The 15,633-nt window shown below is 38.7% G+C and overlaps 3 protein-coding genes across 3 annotated transcripts; 2 read left to right on the plus strand and 1 right to left on the minus strand.

Annotated features, from left to right (window-relative positions):
- Positions 1–3,541: 3,541 nt before the first annotated feature.
- LOC146609391 (uncharacterized) lies at positions 3,542–4,597 on the minus strand. The gene is made up of 4 exons (XM_085346483.1): positions 4,571–4,597; positions 4,436–4,483; positions 4,202–4,352; positions 3,542–4,109 (listed from the first exon to the last, which is right to left on the minus strand). The coding sequence occupies exons 2-4, from the start codon at positions 4,467–4,469 to the stop codon at positions 3,542–3,544; spliced, it is 753 nt and encodes a 250-aa protein (XP_085202609.1). The 5' UTR covers positions 4,470–4,483; positions 4,571–4,597.
- A 3,714-nt stretch (positions 4,598–8,311) lies between these two features.
- LOC146609392 (apolipoprotein A-I-like) lies at positions 8,312–9,173 on the plus strand. The gene is made up of 3 exons (XM_085346468.1): positions 8,312–8,351; positions 8,448–8,601; positions 8,723–9,173. Exons 1-3 carry the CDS (start codon positions 8,312–8,314, stop codon positions 9,171–9,173), a joined length of 645 nt encoding a protein of 214 aa, XP_085202594.1.
- A 2,856-nt stretch (positions 9,174–12,029) lies between these two features.
- Positions 12,030–14,752, plus strand: apoea (apolipoprotein Ea). Its single transcript, XM_085345982.1, has 5 exons — positions 12,030–12,107; positions 12,314–12,377; positions 12,745–12,895; positions 13,517–13,804; positions 14,109–14,752. The coding sequence occupies exons 2-5, from the start codon at positions 12,335–12,337 to the stop codon at positions 14,413–14,415; spliced, it is 789 nt and encodes a 262-aa protein (XP_085202108.1). The 5' UTR covers positions 12,030–12,107; positions 12,314–12,334; the 3' UTR covers positions 14,416–14,752.
- The last annotated feature ends 881 nt before the right edge of the window (positions 14,753–15,633 follow it).

Genomic DNA, 15,633 nt, shown 5'->3' on the forward strand with positions numbered 1-15,633 from the left:
AAGACAGATTTACAGAGCTCTTTGTTTGAGTTCAGTGCCTGTCATGTTTATTTTTATTTTGCTCCTGATTTAAACATTTCTCTTATTAATATATTTTTTTTTACCATTAAGTCTGTCTTGGTGTGCAGTGAGTGAAAGAAGTATCAGTTGTTGGTTACAGACAAGTTTACCAGGTGTTAGGAAGGAGTGTACTGTACTGTATGTCATGTTCACAATGCATCACTTGTTTTGTTGCCTTTTTTATGTTACATACATACTGAACAGTATATATGAGCTGTATATACCTCTTCAAAGCTGATCAATACAATTTCTTACAAAAACTGGACGTTGTGCTCGTTTCCTTCTGTCAACGTCAACTTTTTTTTTTTAAGAGCCATTTGTAGCTGCTGTGTGCGTACTCCTGAACCTTCAGGAGTTGAGCAATCATACTTTGCACACAGGTACATCTTATCTAATATCAGATATTATGTTGTTGCCATGTTGTTGCCATGTTGCCTAGCAACACTCTACCAATGGGATAAATGTTTTTAGGCTTTAGCCACCTACAACACTTTATAAAAAACTATTGTATCACTTTTTTATTTCACATCTTATTCATACCCACTTGTTAAATTATCTATGATATGCTGCCTGACATCCACCTAGCAATGGCACTACCATGACCATTTTTTAGCCTTTAAACTCCTGCAGCATATTGTGAAAGCATCAGTTGCTCTCCTCAACAATATATCGTTTATTTCACAGAATTTGAATTACCTCTGCCTGGCAACCTTCAAGAATGACCCAGTTTTGGCAGATAATCAGCATCTGTCATCAGTCTGCTTCAGGGTTGTAGCAGAGCTGGAGCCTGGGTGTCATAGGGCGAGAAGAAGCCTACACCTGATCACAGGTTTGTGAGGAGGAACTAAAGGCATTCTCATCATCTGTGATGACAAAAAAACTTCAATTTCACCCCTCACAGCACGTAACTGGTTACTTCACCGCTATCTTATTGGATTAGTTCTGTTTGAGTGGAGCTAAATGAGTAGACAAGGCAGCAGAATCACCGATTAACCAAAAATGCGTGATTCTGGACTGGGGGAGGAAGCTACAGAGTCAAGGAGAACATGGAAACTCATCCCACAGACATCCCACGCTGGATTCAAACCCAGGACTTTCTTGTTGTGAGGCAGCAATGCTGATCTGCATACCACGTATAAACAATCTACCACGCCAAGTTTTTTTTTCTGTTGTCAGTGTAACTAAGCTTGCCAATCGGTACTGTAGTATGGGTATGTACTGAATCAGTATCCCACATTTTGATTGATTCTAGTTTCCAGATGTCCACAAATGCATCACAAGAAACATGTGGCTCAAAGAGAGGATCAATCGATTTCTACTGTACAACTGAAACTGTTTGTGGCTGTGCGTTAATAGTTCTAATAGAAAAAGAGGAATACACAAGTGCAATGAACATACCACAGAAGTTCAGAAAGAAACGTCAGCTTCCATTCATGTTTATAGTAAGTTGAGGAACTGTAATAAATTACAGCTTATTTGTCATATTCAAATGGCAAATCTATAACATGCAGTTTTAATGTTTAATGTCAAAAGTTCAGGCTCAGCTTTGGTAAATGCCCCTCATTGACCCACACAAACTCTTTGCCTTATATTTATTGTAGTTTGTGGGCATCACATCTCCTGGTCTGCACCATGTTACGAACTTGTATGTCCATGTGTTTGTTTGTGCAGGTGTTGTGTTTTTTCTATGTTAATTTAGCTGTGCCAGGGCCCTGTTCCGATTGGTGCGTGGATATACTGCCCCGGCGTGATTGGATCCAGCTGGAGGACCCGCCCATTAAAAGGAGGCTGGAGTGCTACAGCGGGAGAGGCCCTCGCGTTTCTCCTCATCACCCAGCAGTAGTCCTGTGGTAGCCGCTGGCTGCAGTATACGCTTGAAAGTTGTGGAAGTGGAGTGGGTAGGGGTGAGCTGCCTTTCTTTTGATCACCCGTTTTCTCCTGTTTTGAGTTAGTTAAGGAGGTCAGACTCTGTCTTTATTTTTGACTTTGTTTTGGTAAGGTCAGGGGTGCGGGATTTGTGTAGGTTTGTTTTGTTTATTGTTTTGGCCTTGGCTCACCCTGAAGTGTTGACACTCCCGTTTTGGTTCTCTTTATTCACATTGTAAATAAATCACCTCATATCTAACGGATTGGTTTCGTGTGACTGCTTGGGTCTTGGGGGGGAAGCGAGTGCCTCGCTCATGTTATGGCCTGGCCCTAGACGGGTCGTAACAACCATTAGGATCCAGCGACAGTTTAACTTTAATATCATAAACTATTAGAAACTGAAAGTAAATATATTCTATGGTGGAAAATAGATCAGAATTAGCCCCTCTTAGTCTGCCTTACAATGTCCTAAAAAGAAGACAAAACCCACAAATCAATAAGAGGTGGCATTAATCACTTTCTAACAAATTGAAAGTAAAACAGAACTTTTGAATGAAATCTTTCACATATATCATTTTGTGCTCGGAGTACAACAGAGTGAGCTGCTTGAATAACTGTTTCATTTGCTTCAATCTCTCTATGCGTCATTTGAATTGTTCATCAGTTTATCTTGGGTTGGAGACTTTGCTCCTTTGTCTTATCAGGTTGTTGTGGGAACAGCCAAAGGACTTTTCTCTGTTAAGATATTTTCTCCCGCATGTTAGATCCATAAACCAGAAGTACATCCCAGAGGCTGTTTGTCACAACAGCAATATTTTTAGATGTATTTAATAAAAGAAGTTGGAGACAGGTAGTAAAAACTAATGGAAAAAGTAAATAGAACAAGTGGAAGTATAAATAATAGATATAAATCAATTTGAGACATGAGAGATGCACATGTTTAATTGGTATGAAAATAGTGATCCTTCAGGATTATCAGCCTATAGAACATAAACATCATGACAAATTGCACTCCTCCAGTGACATTTAAAGCTTAACATGTATACCAGTACATATATGAGCGCCACTGAAGCTTGGTATTTACTTATGATGAATAGTTATTGACCTTGGGGCACCTATTTACCGCTACTACTAATCTGTAGGTGAGCGATACATTATGCTATTTTAGATGGAGGGTGTCAAACCTTTGGCCCACCAAAAGGTCCTTTGCAAAGTATGAAAATTCCAGAGAAGTATTTTAACTATTCACAATGCTCTAAATTTAAAGGTTTGTTGTGCTGTGTAATTACAAACTGAATGTGGAAAAAAAACAAGATCATAAAACTAAAGTGAGTTTGACCCCCCCCCTCCCCCCCCATTTCCCCCCCATTTCCCCCCCATTTCCCCCCCATTCCCCAACTGGTAAGATCAATGTTCAACTTTTTACGAGTAAAGCTTTTCAGAGATTAAACATGCTCGTTGAATTACTGACACACCTTTAATGATAATCAAGACGCAGAAAATGCAGAACTTCTGGATTTTTATTTCATAAAACAGACAGGAGTGAAGATGAAATAAATATTTGGTTTGTGATACAGAGAAAGCGCTTAAGGCTTAAGACTGAGACAGAGTCCATTTACTGGCCGATCTTGGTGAAGGTTTTCCACAGGGCGTTCAGCTGAGTCTGCAGGTCCTGAGCGCTGGAGTCCAGCCGTTCCCTCAGCTCGTCTCCATAGGGAGCCAACCTCTGCTGGATCTCCTGGGTTTTCTGAGCCACCTGGGTCTCAAAGCTCTGGGTCAGGGGCATCATGTTCCTCTGAAACTCCTCCAGGCTCTGCTCCATCTTCTGTTTCATGTTCTCGGTGTAGGGAACCATCTGGGCCTGCAGCTGGCTCATGCTCTGCTCCAGCTGCTCCTTCAGCTCCTGGCTCTTCTGCTGCAGGACGGCCTTCATGGGCTCTGGGTCCATGGCCTGAGCGTAGGCTTCAGCTCCACTCTTCAGCTCATCCACCTTGATCTGGATCTTCGCCACCATCTCCTCTGCGTTGGTGCCCATAGCGGCCAGGTCTTTCTCCAGGCGAGCCTTCAGCTGCTCGGCCTCCTGGGAGAACTGAGTCATGAAGTTCTGGGTCAAAGGAGCCACCTGAGTGTGCAGCGTAGCGACGTATTGATTCACGGTGTCGGCGCTCTGAGAGATCTTGGTGCTGATACACAGAAACAGGAAGTTATTAAACTGAAAACATATAATATATGTACATATTTTGTACTTCTTCAGACTCCTCATGCTGACTCTTACTTCACTTCCTCTCCCAGCTGGGACTCTCTGATCTGCTTCAGGGACTCCTCAGCGGTTTGTGTGGCCTTTGCAACATAATCCCAAAAGGCATCTTTCACCACTTCCAGGTTGGACTTGGGAGGCTCTGGCCACAGGACGTTGGCGTTGCAAACTGTGGATGAAAGCAGACGGTTAATTTGATCAGCTGTGATTTAAAATGGGTTCGCTTTTAATTTGAAGGGAAGATTTACTCACCGGAGAAAAGAGCGAGAACGATGAGCGTCTTCATGATTGAAGTTGATGCTGTTGGATGAAGAGAACAGGTGCTTAGTTTAAAGCTGGATTTAGTGGTTGATTTAAGATTATATAGTTTGAAATAAGATCTTTTACCTTACAGATGCAGCTTGTCTCTTCTTCACTGTCTGATGGTTTGTGCTGTGCAGACGACCGCTCGCGGGCTTTATAGCGACGCTGAAGGTTAAAGTCCTCCTCTGGTTGCCCTGCTGGACAGTTTCTTGTCACTGTTGTGACTCCACGTCACAATCTTAGTGTTTCCATATCTTATGATACAGGCTTACTGGAATCTGGCTTGGTTAGAGTAGTTTTTCTTTAGGTTTGAACATCCTAAACAGAATCAGGTGCAGCAGAAAACAACTCGTGAAAGCTTTTTTTTCAGGAGAAACAGGAAAACCAGGTTGCCTCTCCTGTAATTTCCATTTGAGGCTGGCTAGATTTCCTCCATAGACCACCATGTTTAAGTCTTTATTTGTATTGATGAAATAAAGACGAGACTGGTACAAAAATTGTTTTGGGTCTCTTTGGTTGGTTTACACCTTTATAACAACTGTATGGTCTTTCTTTTATTTTTATTTAATCATCTATTTGGATTTTATTAAAGGCTTAGAGTTAAGGGGAGTGGCCGCTTTGACTGACAGGTGCGCCAACACAAGCAGCCGTTGACCTCACCTCCACTGATATGAGTCACTGAACTGCACCTATTTACCGTTTTTGTTCTGCTCGTGGCTTCTGAGACTGTGTTAATGGAAATTTGGGACAAATTAGACTTTTAAAGTTGCATGTGAAATAGAAACAAACTGACATAAACCAAGTGAAAAGTCTATAACAATGGTTGGACGTTAACTGAACCCAAACTTTAACCACTGGTGGATTTTCAGAGGTGAAGAAGTCTTCTGTTGCCCTAATTAGTAGATGCCTACTACTATTTGTGCTGATCGGTGTGTTAAATATCTGCCCATCTGATCTCAGAGACCAACAAGCAAACTCTCAGACACTTTGTTAATGAATTTAAACCTAACTAAATGAATATAGCACGCTTCATATACCACAAATCCAGGAATTATGAACTATTAATGTTTCTTCAAGTTATTTTTGTACCATTTTCTGGACCTTTGTACCTGATCTTGCACATGAATGGTTTCTGTCTTTTATATACAGTCTATGGCTTTTTGATGGCTCGACAGATACTTTATTGATCCCACAATTACTGTGCTACAGCAGCAGACTAAAGAATAAAAATATGCACACAGTGAGGGCTTTAAAACATGAGAGAAATTAAAGAAATATTTACATACACAGTATGTGAAGTTAGTGAAAGACTAATAAAAGCAAGACTCATTGACCACACAGCTTTACAGCTACGAAGGTTTCCAGGATTTGTAACGTGATTGGACGGCACGTCTCAGAGAACATAACCCAGCCCTAACCCCGTACACGCTGCCCTCATAGTTCCACCTCACTCTTCCCAAATACGTAGCCTTACACTTAACATCTGTACAGCTACACAATTTTAATTCTGTAAACTATTAGAAACTGAATGAAAATCTTTTCAGTCTACCAACTTCCACACGCTTGTTTCAGTTGCTTCAAGGTCTTTTTTCATATATATATATATATATATATATATATATATATATATATATATATATATATATATATATATATATATATATATATATACATCATTTGAAAACAGCGTGGTGTTTATCAGCAGTTTGTCCTGAGAGGAAGACTTTAGCTTCTCTTATCAGTTTGTTGAGAGGGAACAGCCAAAGGACGTTCTTTAGTGAAGATAATTTTCAGATCAGAGGGCACCAAGTCTGACTCACACTTGACTGACCTGAGATTTCTTTGTGACACACGCTGTTTGCACTGCAGTAAAACAAATTACATCTACTGTTTCTCACTTTAAAATCAAAACAATGCCTAAAGTTTTTTTTTATTCAACCTTTATTGAGACTCTGTGATGAAGTGAATCTGTAAAACCAGATGGGTCAGTTACATATGTACAATAGAGAAATGGTAGAAACTCGACTGTTTACATGGACAACTTGATTATTAATGTGTAACTCATAAAAATTCTAGTTTTCTCTCACTAGATGGAGCTGCCAGGCTGGAGGGAAACCTCAGAGAAGGTCTGTGGATGGATAGCAGCAAAAAGAAGAAGAAAAAGAAGCAGATAATTAAAATTAAGTTAAAATAAAGATAGCATTAAGGCTTTAACAAAAACAATAATATGTTTTAAATGAAAATTTAATCCACTACTGTAAATAAATCAATTTAACAAGTGAAAAACTTCTTTTTCTTAAAGTTGCCAGTACTTAGCTGGACATTTAGATTAACTTGATTTTTCTCATTTAGGAGTACAAATGAATTAGTTCCAGACAAATATTTGCCAGTTCTTAGAAATTAAATTACTCTAAGTACAGTGAAAGAGTTCCCTTACCATGACTGTCCTGAGTCAAAGTATGTGAACTGTACTTGTTGTTGTTGTTGTTTTTTAGTTTTTTTTTAAGGAAGCAAGTTTGCATAACTTTTTAAAGTAGGGGAAACTTCCGGATTTTCCGGTGCAGTAGAATAACTGTTGCAGGACTGGAAATCACTGGGAGAAGAAGATGAAGACGATGGTGACGATGCTAGTCTGGCTTATGGAAATGTGTTAAAAACCAACACAACATGTGGCTCCAACATCCCCTCAGAGGATGAATTGAAAGAAACATTCATTTTAAATTACCTGCCTGTCAGAGTCTTTGTACTTGTGATTTATGTGTTTTAATGCTTAGTTTTACTTTCTTTACTGTCCTTCCTTCCTTGCTCTGAAGTGTTTCCCCTTTTCTTCCTCCCCCTCTCTACATCTCAGTGTTGTCTCAGTGAGTTAACTGTTTCATTATTTATTTATTATATATTAATTTTGAGGGTTTGCTCCTCGTGGTCTCATCTATCTTTGTTGTTTTCCTTTTCTCTAATTCTACCCTATTACACAATAACACTGTTGGACTTGTGTTATGTTGTATCAAAATGCAGTTCTTTTCTCTTTGTTTCGTATGTTTTATTAGTGATTATGTAAGTATTAGTCTTTGTTGTTCACCCCCTGCCTGCCCTTCGTTGTCAATTCTGCATGTTAGGTCTGTTTTTTTAAATTAAAGAATTGTGTGATACTTGCTTTTATTGTCTAGTTATGGCCCCAGCAGGCGATCCGCACCATTGCCTTTAGTGGAAGTGTTGTCCTCTCTCTTTTCAGCACCAGTGTGCTTCCTTTGGCGTCTTTAGAGCATCAAAGTTTTGATTTCAACCAGTCTTGGAGTTTTTTTTGGTGATAATAGTTTGTTAAATGAAAGAGTTTATAAAAACCTTTTTGTGCACTAGAAAAAAGGAGTTTCCATTCAGTGCCAACCCACAGATGTTTGTATGCAGAAAACAGAAAGCCTCACAGAGTTGATCAGATCAAAAAACATGATGTAAAATTGAATTAAAGTTCTGATCATGTGTGAATTTGTAGATTTCCAAAATAAACACCAAAATGTCAGTCATGTCAGCAGTGAGAGAGGTCAGATGCTGCTCTGAAAGATGTGTGCAGTGACACTGTTAGCACTCCTGTGATGTGGAAGCAGCCATGACAGAACAGCACTCAGCGCTGGACTTTACTCCTGATTCCTCCACACGACCGGCTGCCTATATATACTGAGTCCTGACAGCACACACAGCATTCAGCAGCTGATAGACTGAACAGAAGGTGCACCAGTTAGGACAGCAGTGAGATTTGTTGCCTTCTCTGACAAAAATCACCACAAACTGTTAATTTTACTGAGTTTCTTTACAGGTGCCACGTCAGACATGCAGGTCCTCGTGGTTCTCGTCCTCGCCGTTTTCACTGGTGAGAGACTTCTCATCCATTATCTTTGATCAAGAAGTATTCATGATATTCACAAACAACAGTGAATGAGAAATGCTTTTGCCTCATTTCTCGTAGCTGGCTGCAATGCCAACGTCACATGGCACGACCAGCCCAAACAGAAGGCTGAAATGGTGAAAGATGCTTTCTGGGACTACGTTGCAAAGGTAACCGCGACCGCTGAGGAGTCCCTGAAGAAGATGAGAGAGTCCGAAATGGGACAGGAAATGAAGTAAGAGTCCTACAGTGCTTAAAAAGCTTGAATTTTGTGTTTCAAGTGGCTTTAGTTTATATTGACAGAAAAAACTTGAAGACGAAGAAGTTTTAATTCAAAGTTCTGCTTATCTCTGCAGCACCTTCATTGCAACAAGCACTGATGCCATCAACACGGTCACCAACACCCTGCGCACTCAGGTGGCTCCTCTGGCCCAGGACTTCATGTCTAAGTTCTCCCAGGAGGCAGAAAAGCTGAAGACCCAAATGGAGACGGATCTGGAAGCCGTGAGGGCCCGACTGCAGCCCTACACCGAGGAGCTGCTGGCCAAGGTGGAGGAGCTGAAGAAAGACACGGCCTCCTACGCTGAGGACCCAGAGGCCCTGAAGGCTGCTCTGCAGCAGAAGAGCCAGGAGCTGAAGATGCAGTTGGAGCAGAAAGTGAACCGGCTGCAGGCTCAGATGGTGCCCTACACAGAGGAGATAAAGGAGAAGATGCAGGAGAGCCTGGAGGAGTTTCAGAGGAGCTTTGAGGCCCAGATGACCCAGATAAGCCAGAAAATCAACGGTCTGATCCACGGGCGTGCTTAAAACTGACCCTGTAAATGGACTAGAATAAAAACTAGGTGTCAGATATTTTCTTCTGCCTTGTCATCAGTGATTGCTGCTAAATCAAGGTGGATTTTAATGTCTACATAGAAAACACAATACCTCATGTTACAGATTTTATATCTGTGAAAGAGCCTCTCAGGGCTCTTGGCTTACATGTTACATTTTACCTCTAAAAGTGTTATCTGACAAACAACAATAAACACATTCAAGGAACTTTTGGTCTTTTCTTTGTGTTAGAAAGAGAAAATACATGTGATGTTTAAAAAAATGTGCAAATGAAGTCAAGCACGGTCACCTTTATGTGTTTAACAAAATCTCACAAACACAAACCGAGCAAATCTGCAGAGAAAAAACAATCAAACGTTTAAATGATGAGCAGAAAAATCATCACCATCAGGTAACAAAATGCACTCAGCTGCCTCTTTTTTAAAAATTTACTGCCTCACTTGATCTGGTAGCCAGTGTTATCTGACTTTACATAGGTTTTGCTACTAGGTCAGACTGTTATCTCTGTGATAACTTTGATCTTCTGTTTGGCTCTTTCGGCATGTTCACTGTTCAGGAAAGGTTAAGACAGATACAGCTGTTAATTCTGCAGTTCAACAGAAATGAGAAAGCTGCCCTGTATTTATGGGTGAAACATCAAAAAGAACAATATTGCAGCAAACATTACACATGTTTTTAACTTTTTTTAAAAATTGCAGATTCTCCATAAACTATTAGGTACTTTTAAGTAGAACAAGTATGCAGGGAACCAAAGGACACAGGTGGGCAAAGTCAACCACAATGAAGAATGAGGCTTAGGGCTTGGAATCTCTAAGAGGGGAAATAAAGGGGACACAAAGACAAGACAAAGGAAGACAGCTTCTAAAAAAGCAACAAAGGAACAAAAGCTCAGTAAATACTGAACAAAACCGTCAACCCCTCCACCCTCGCCCTGTCGGTGTGGCTGGTGATCATACCATTTTTTTCAGTAGGATTTAAGAAGAGAGCGACTTTTCAATCAATGCATCGGGACGATATCTTTAACAGTACAGGGGCTCAGATTTGGTTGAACGTTTGCTCGTCACATGGTCACCAGTGATTTCATCATTTACACATTGTGTTTCTCTCTTTGCCCTCATTCTTCTCCGTAGCAAAATCCTCTAGTTCTCCACCTTTTTCCCATATCTTAAATATATGTCTTCACTGTCATGCAAACCAAATACTCACAGGGCCCAACCTCTGATTGGTAAGTAAACTTCTTTAAAAGTGTTTCCACATGCTGCCAAAATACTGTGGCATTAATTTAATTACAAAGCACAGAGTTTGTTTTATTGGTTACAAAGATAATTAATTACACTTTGTCAGAATACAGAAGTTTCCAGTTTGGTTTCTTTGCTGTTTCACTAAAAATATATATCAAATAAATATTAAACTTAATAAATAATGATAAAATTATTATTTAAATTGATAAATAAAGGCATTCGTTTTTATTCATGTTAAGTGCCTTGTAACTCGTTAAAATAAAAGATCACATAACTTTTAGTGTTGCTGTTTTTATTTACTGATTTTTAGAGGTCAAAATAGAAGAAGAAAAAATAAGACAAGCAAAACTGTTAAATCGATAAACTAAATAAATGCATAAAAACAATTTAGTGTGTAATAAATGCACTACTGAATATTATCTGTTTTAATTACACAATTTCAAACAGTAATGTCAACATGAAGTAATAAATTTAATAGTTTATTTGGCTGTTAAAAATAAATCAAACAACTACACACAATGTGCTTGGATTGCAATATTCCTTTATGCTAAAATACATAAATGTTACTGTACAGTGCTTTACAAATGTATTATTGTAAGGTTTATGCCGCAGTGTTAAACATGCTCATAATTACCAAAATATATTATACTTCTATATTTGTTTATCCACCAGTGCAACATCTTTAATGAAAATTATATATTTTTAATGCTAAAATATAATAATTTTGTTATCAATTATTTTTCACATTTACTATTTTAGAAAACAGCTGAAAAAACCAGTAAAGCATGTTATTATTTTTCGATTAAGATGCCAAATGACAGTAATTTAGTGCGATTCTTGAACAGAAAAAATAGTTTTAGTGGTTGAATGATATATTTGATTAATTTCTGACTTCTTACAAATAAAAAATATAAAATAAAAATAGAAGTTTTTTTTGGTCTAAATATTTGTAAAGCAATATATTTGTATATTAGTGTAGATGTCTTCATGACTTTTCTGATTTTTTTTTTGTTTTTTGCATGTTATATGTTTAATGTATCACATTTTCTACATATATATTTAATAAGAAGAAGGCTACATGTAAGTTCCCACATCTGCAGACAATAAAGCTATTAACTTTGCTCTGTTCTGTGTCAAACTTGCTAACTGGAAAGTTTCCCATCTTATATCAGTCCTAGAAATGAACACAGTGGCAATTAAAGAAGACTTTGAACCAGATCCAATGAACAGTGATATCAAAAAAACGACCTTTAACCTCGTCATTGTTGTGCTGTCAGCTGGCACTGGCTGAAAAGGTCACGGTAAAAGAAAACCAAAAATCGTGTTTCTCTGATCATGTGATGGTGCTCGAGGCAGAGTGGCTGAAAGAATCACATTTTAGTTAACAAACTCAAACACAAGTTCAGCAGAAGATCCAGAGAGGAAGCCGTGAGTCCAAAAGTGTTTACTATTTCTGACCTGTGTCTGCACGTCTCCTTTCTGTGTGCGACGTGGAGCCAAAACGACACGCTCAGCAATAAAGTTACAACAACGCAGTCGGGAACTTCGGCCACGGGTCAGAATTCCTCTTGACATCCATGTGATTACATCAACAGCCCCCATACTGTATAAATACTGGGAGACGAGCTCAGTCGTTCTCACAGACGTCACAGATCAGATCGCTGAGGTAACATTACCGATCTGAAATCTTTAAAAGTCGAATTTCTTTTTGCAGTCCAAAATATTTGAATACTTATTAGATTCATTAATCAAATCAAATGAGAGTTAGATGATTTAGACAACAAAATGTTATGTATTTGTCAATAAAGGGTCTCTTGAATACGTTTTTTTTAGTCTTTTGTAACTAAAATTTATTTGTACATCATATTCCAGGTGTCCTAATCTCTGGTCATCATGAGGGTGTTTGCAGTAATCCTTGCACTGGCAGTCTTCTCAGGTGAGTTTATTGTCTATTTAGGGTCAAATAATAGAAAGAAAAGTGGATGCAAAGTAGAATACAGGAGTGAGAAGAAAATGAGGACGTAAGATGTAAGCGCCTGTTACATTTGGGGGCTTTTATTTTGCAAAAATGCGGCCTACACCAACTCAACTTTTAGTTACATACTGAATAAAACAAACTATGCATTCTGCAGCTTTTTTAGTCATCAGAGTTGTCCTTTAACAGTTAAATGCTGCCATAGGTCCCAGATTTGACAAATTAAAACATAATTTTAAAGCCTTATACTACAATTTGCATCTTTTGATCAAAGATGGATAACCATTCAAAAGTGACCATTTGACATGTTTTCCTTTGTTCAAACCAGGCTGCCACGCACGAAGCTTGCTTCAGCAGGACTGGCAGGACAGCTGGGAAACCACAGTCGACAAGTTTAGGGATTACATCACGGACCTGAACTCAAAGGCTGATGTAGTGGTGAAGGACATCAAGAGCTCCCAGATCAGCAGGGAACTGGAGTGAGTTCAATTATTCCTGTAATCGTAGTCGAGCATACTGACTTTTATCAGTGCTGCTCGGCTGTCGGCTGCATTTGAATCACTAAAATTGTGATTAAAAATTGAATCCAGCTCATAGATTTTATCCTTTATTAATATAAAACAGTAACATGCAATTGTCTCAGTCAGTGTCTCAGTTCAGCTGCCAACCATTAATTTCAATATTTTTGTTAAAGTTTAAGTTCACAGAAATTTTCACTTCATAAATTAAATACAAATTGCTTCTATCTAGTTACTAAAGTTTAACTCCACGACTTAGAAACACTGAATTTACAACAGAAACGCTCTTAACAAAATGGTGCTGGGCTTTGGCTTTGTTATATAACAGCAGAGTGTCAGAGTCTGATCAGCAGGTTGCAGTGAGGTGAGACATTTTGAGAGCTGAACTTTGACCTGTGCGTCTCCTGAGTTTTGCTTTAGTCCTACAGTTTACCGAATCTTTCTCAGTGTTTCAATTAAAATCTGCTGATATTTCTACTTATCTTAAATGATTCAGTGCTTTACCCCCTTTGGATCCTGAATGCATCAAAACCACAGACAAAACCTCTAAACCGATCCATCTCCTCTCCCGTCCATGAACAGCACCCTGATCCAGGACAGCATGGCCGAGCTGGCCATGTACAAGGATGACCTGCAGACCAAGCTGGCTCCCTACACTCAAGAAGCCGCAGATCGTCTGGGAAAAGACCTGCAGCTCATGGCCGACAAACTCCGTGAACACATGACTGAGGCCCGAGAGCAGATGGACAAGTACGTCCAGGAGCTTCAGACCATGATGGAGCAGAACACCGACGACGTCAGGAGCAGAATTGCCACCTACACCCGTAAAATGAAGAAGCGCCTCAGCAAGGACACACAGGAGATCAAGAGGTGAGTGGGACAACCTCACCAGAAAAATAACAACATTTGGGGGGTTTTAACAGTGTAGAAAAACAAAGGAACAGATAGTGAGTGGATTATTCAGGTGAAATAACCCAAACTCAGCTCAGATATTAGGATTTGATGCTTTTTAGCTGGTGAATTTAAAATGTAAGAAACATTTTGGTGTGAAAGAAGGAAAGAATTTGACCTTGGTGGGAACTTTTACCACTTTTTTGTCTATTTTTCAGTTTGACTTAATGTCTTAATGATTAAGCTATTAATAAGCATATAAATATAAACATATATTTTTCAGACACGTCACAGAGTATTTCGAGGAGCTTCAGTCCCGCACCTCTGAGAACGTGGAGGACCTGAAGACTAGACTGGACCCTTACTTTGCTCAGGTGCGAGACAACGCCCAGACAAAGATCACCACCCTGAAGGACCTGCTGACGTCTCAGATGGAGAACATGAAGCTCAAGATTCAGAATACAGCTGAGGACATCAAAGATCGCCTTGAGGACACCACTGACAACCTGCGATCCACCCTGAAGGGGAAGATGCAGGATGTGCGCGACATTTTTCAGTCCTTTGTGTCCTATTTCAGTGGAAGCCAGTAAACCCTACAACTAGCCTGGACTGCTCATTTATCCATCGCTTCATAAGTTAAAACCCTAATTCAACAGTTTAAAGTCATCAAATGTGTTTGTTCGACCACTCCCTGTGACTTTAATAAAAACCAGCTGCTCACATTTGAGTTCTCTGTAATGTCTTCAGACAGCTCATTTGCAGTCTTCTCTCACATTCAAACACCTGATTTAAAAGAGTTACACTTTGATGAGATGAACATCCTGAAAACAAGACAAAGACTACTTCCTGCAGAGCATATGGACACTGGAAAATAAATAACTTTGTGTTTGAAAGTTATTTTTGCCTTTGACTGCTACGCTTTGTTAAAAGCGACATATAAATTGCACAGAACACAAATGGTATGCCATCATAAGCATATTAAAGATTCTACAGTAGAAAATATACCTTTTTTTAAATCCCATTATTATGATAACTAAAACCTGAAATTTAAACTTGAATAATATCTTAGTTAACCGAAGTAAAAATAAAAACTGCACTTCTGAAAGAAAAATGGGATCTTGAATTGTTTTGTGTGCTCATAAAATAAACCAAAAGACAAAACATATACAAATAATTAGTTTTAATTATTAGTTTTGCCTTTAGTGTATTTGCTTGCTTAGAATTCTGATGTCTACTGGACAGTGATTCAGCTGTCTTCAAAAAGGGTTTGTTTTAAATGTGCGTTCTCATCTAAGTTTTTGTACCTGGCCATGTTTTTATAAAAAAGAAACTAAATCAAGCAAATCCATTCAGGAAACTCATTGAAACTAAACTTCTTTAAAATAAATAAATTAAAAAAATAAAACGTAAAAATAAAAACCTGATTAGGAAATATAAATAACTGATCGTCACTTTAAGTTCAGGGAGCGTGGATATTTGAATAATTATCTGAAAGGTTCTGCATCAGCTGTACACAAACACAAAGTACTTCGGGTAAACCTTCTACAAACTTATGTCATACATTTAAAAACAAAAAACAAAACAAAACAATTAAACTTTAACCAGAAAGTTAGTTGTTTGACTGAAGTCAGAAGTGGCAGAGGAATTTCTGAGGCTGGTGCACCTATCATATAATTTCTCTACATCCTCTACTTTTATACTTGTCCATCAAATCATTCTCAAAGCAAACATCACATTACCTAAAAATGTATATAAACATATTTATTACTCATAACTCATATTATTGTGTTCACTATTGCATTATTTTA

Source organism: Diplotaxodon limnothrissa, linkage group LG22, assembly GCF_057381915.1.
Source record: "Diplotaxodon limnothrissa isolate DT_005_m linkage group LG22, D_limnothrissa_male_GT1.1, whole genome shotgun sequence".
In the NCBI taxonomy this organism is placed as follows: Eukaryota; Metazoa; Chordata; class Actinopteri; order Cichliformes; family Cichlidae; genus Diplotaxodon; species Diplotaxodon limnothrissa.

What these genes read in the sequence shown, in the direction of transcription:
- apoea (XM_085345982.1), top strand. Translation starts at nt 12,335, where the DNA reads ATGAGGGTGTTTGCAGTAATCCTTGCACTGGCAGTCTTCTCAG. An exon ending in TGCACTGGCAGTCTTCTCAG is followed by an intron (nt 12,378 to 12,744) that starts GTGAGTTTATTG and finishes TGTTCAAACCAG; the next exon opens with GCTGCCACGCACGAAGCTTG. An exon ending in CAGATCAGCAGGGAACTGGA is followed by an intron (nt 12,896 to 13,516) that starts GTGAGTTCAATT and finishes GTCCATGAACAG; the next exon opens with CACCCTGATCCAGGACAGCA.
- LOC146609392 (XM_085346468.1), top strand. Translation starts at nt 8,312, where the DNA reads ATGCAGGTCCTCGTGGTTCTCGTCCTCGCCGTTTTCACTG. An exon ending in CGTCCTCGCCGTTTTCACTG is followed by an intron (nt 8,352 to 8,447) that starts GTGAGAGACTTC and finishes CATTTCTCGTAG; the next exon opens with CTGGCTGCAATGCCAACGTC. An exon ending in GAAATGGGACAGGAAATGAA is followed by an intron (nt 8,602 to 8,722) that starts GTAAGAGTCCTA and finishes TTATCTCTGCAG; the next exon opens with CACCTTCATTGCAACAAGCA.
- LOC146609391 (XM_085346483.1), bottom strand. Translation starts at nt 4,469, where the DNA reads ATGAAGACGCTCATCGTTCTCGCTCTTTTCTCCG. An exon ending in CGTTCTCGCTCTTTTCTCCG is followed by an intron (nt 4,353 to 4,435) that starts GTGAGTAAATCT and finishes TTTCATCCACAG; the next exon opens with TTTGCAACGCCAACGTCCTG. An exon ending in CAGCTGGGAGAGGAAGTGAA is followed by an intron (nt 4,110 to 4,201) that starts GTAAGAGTCAGC and finishes TCTGTGTATCAG; the next exon opens with CACCAAGATCTCTCAGAGCG.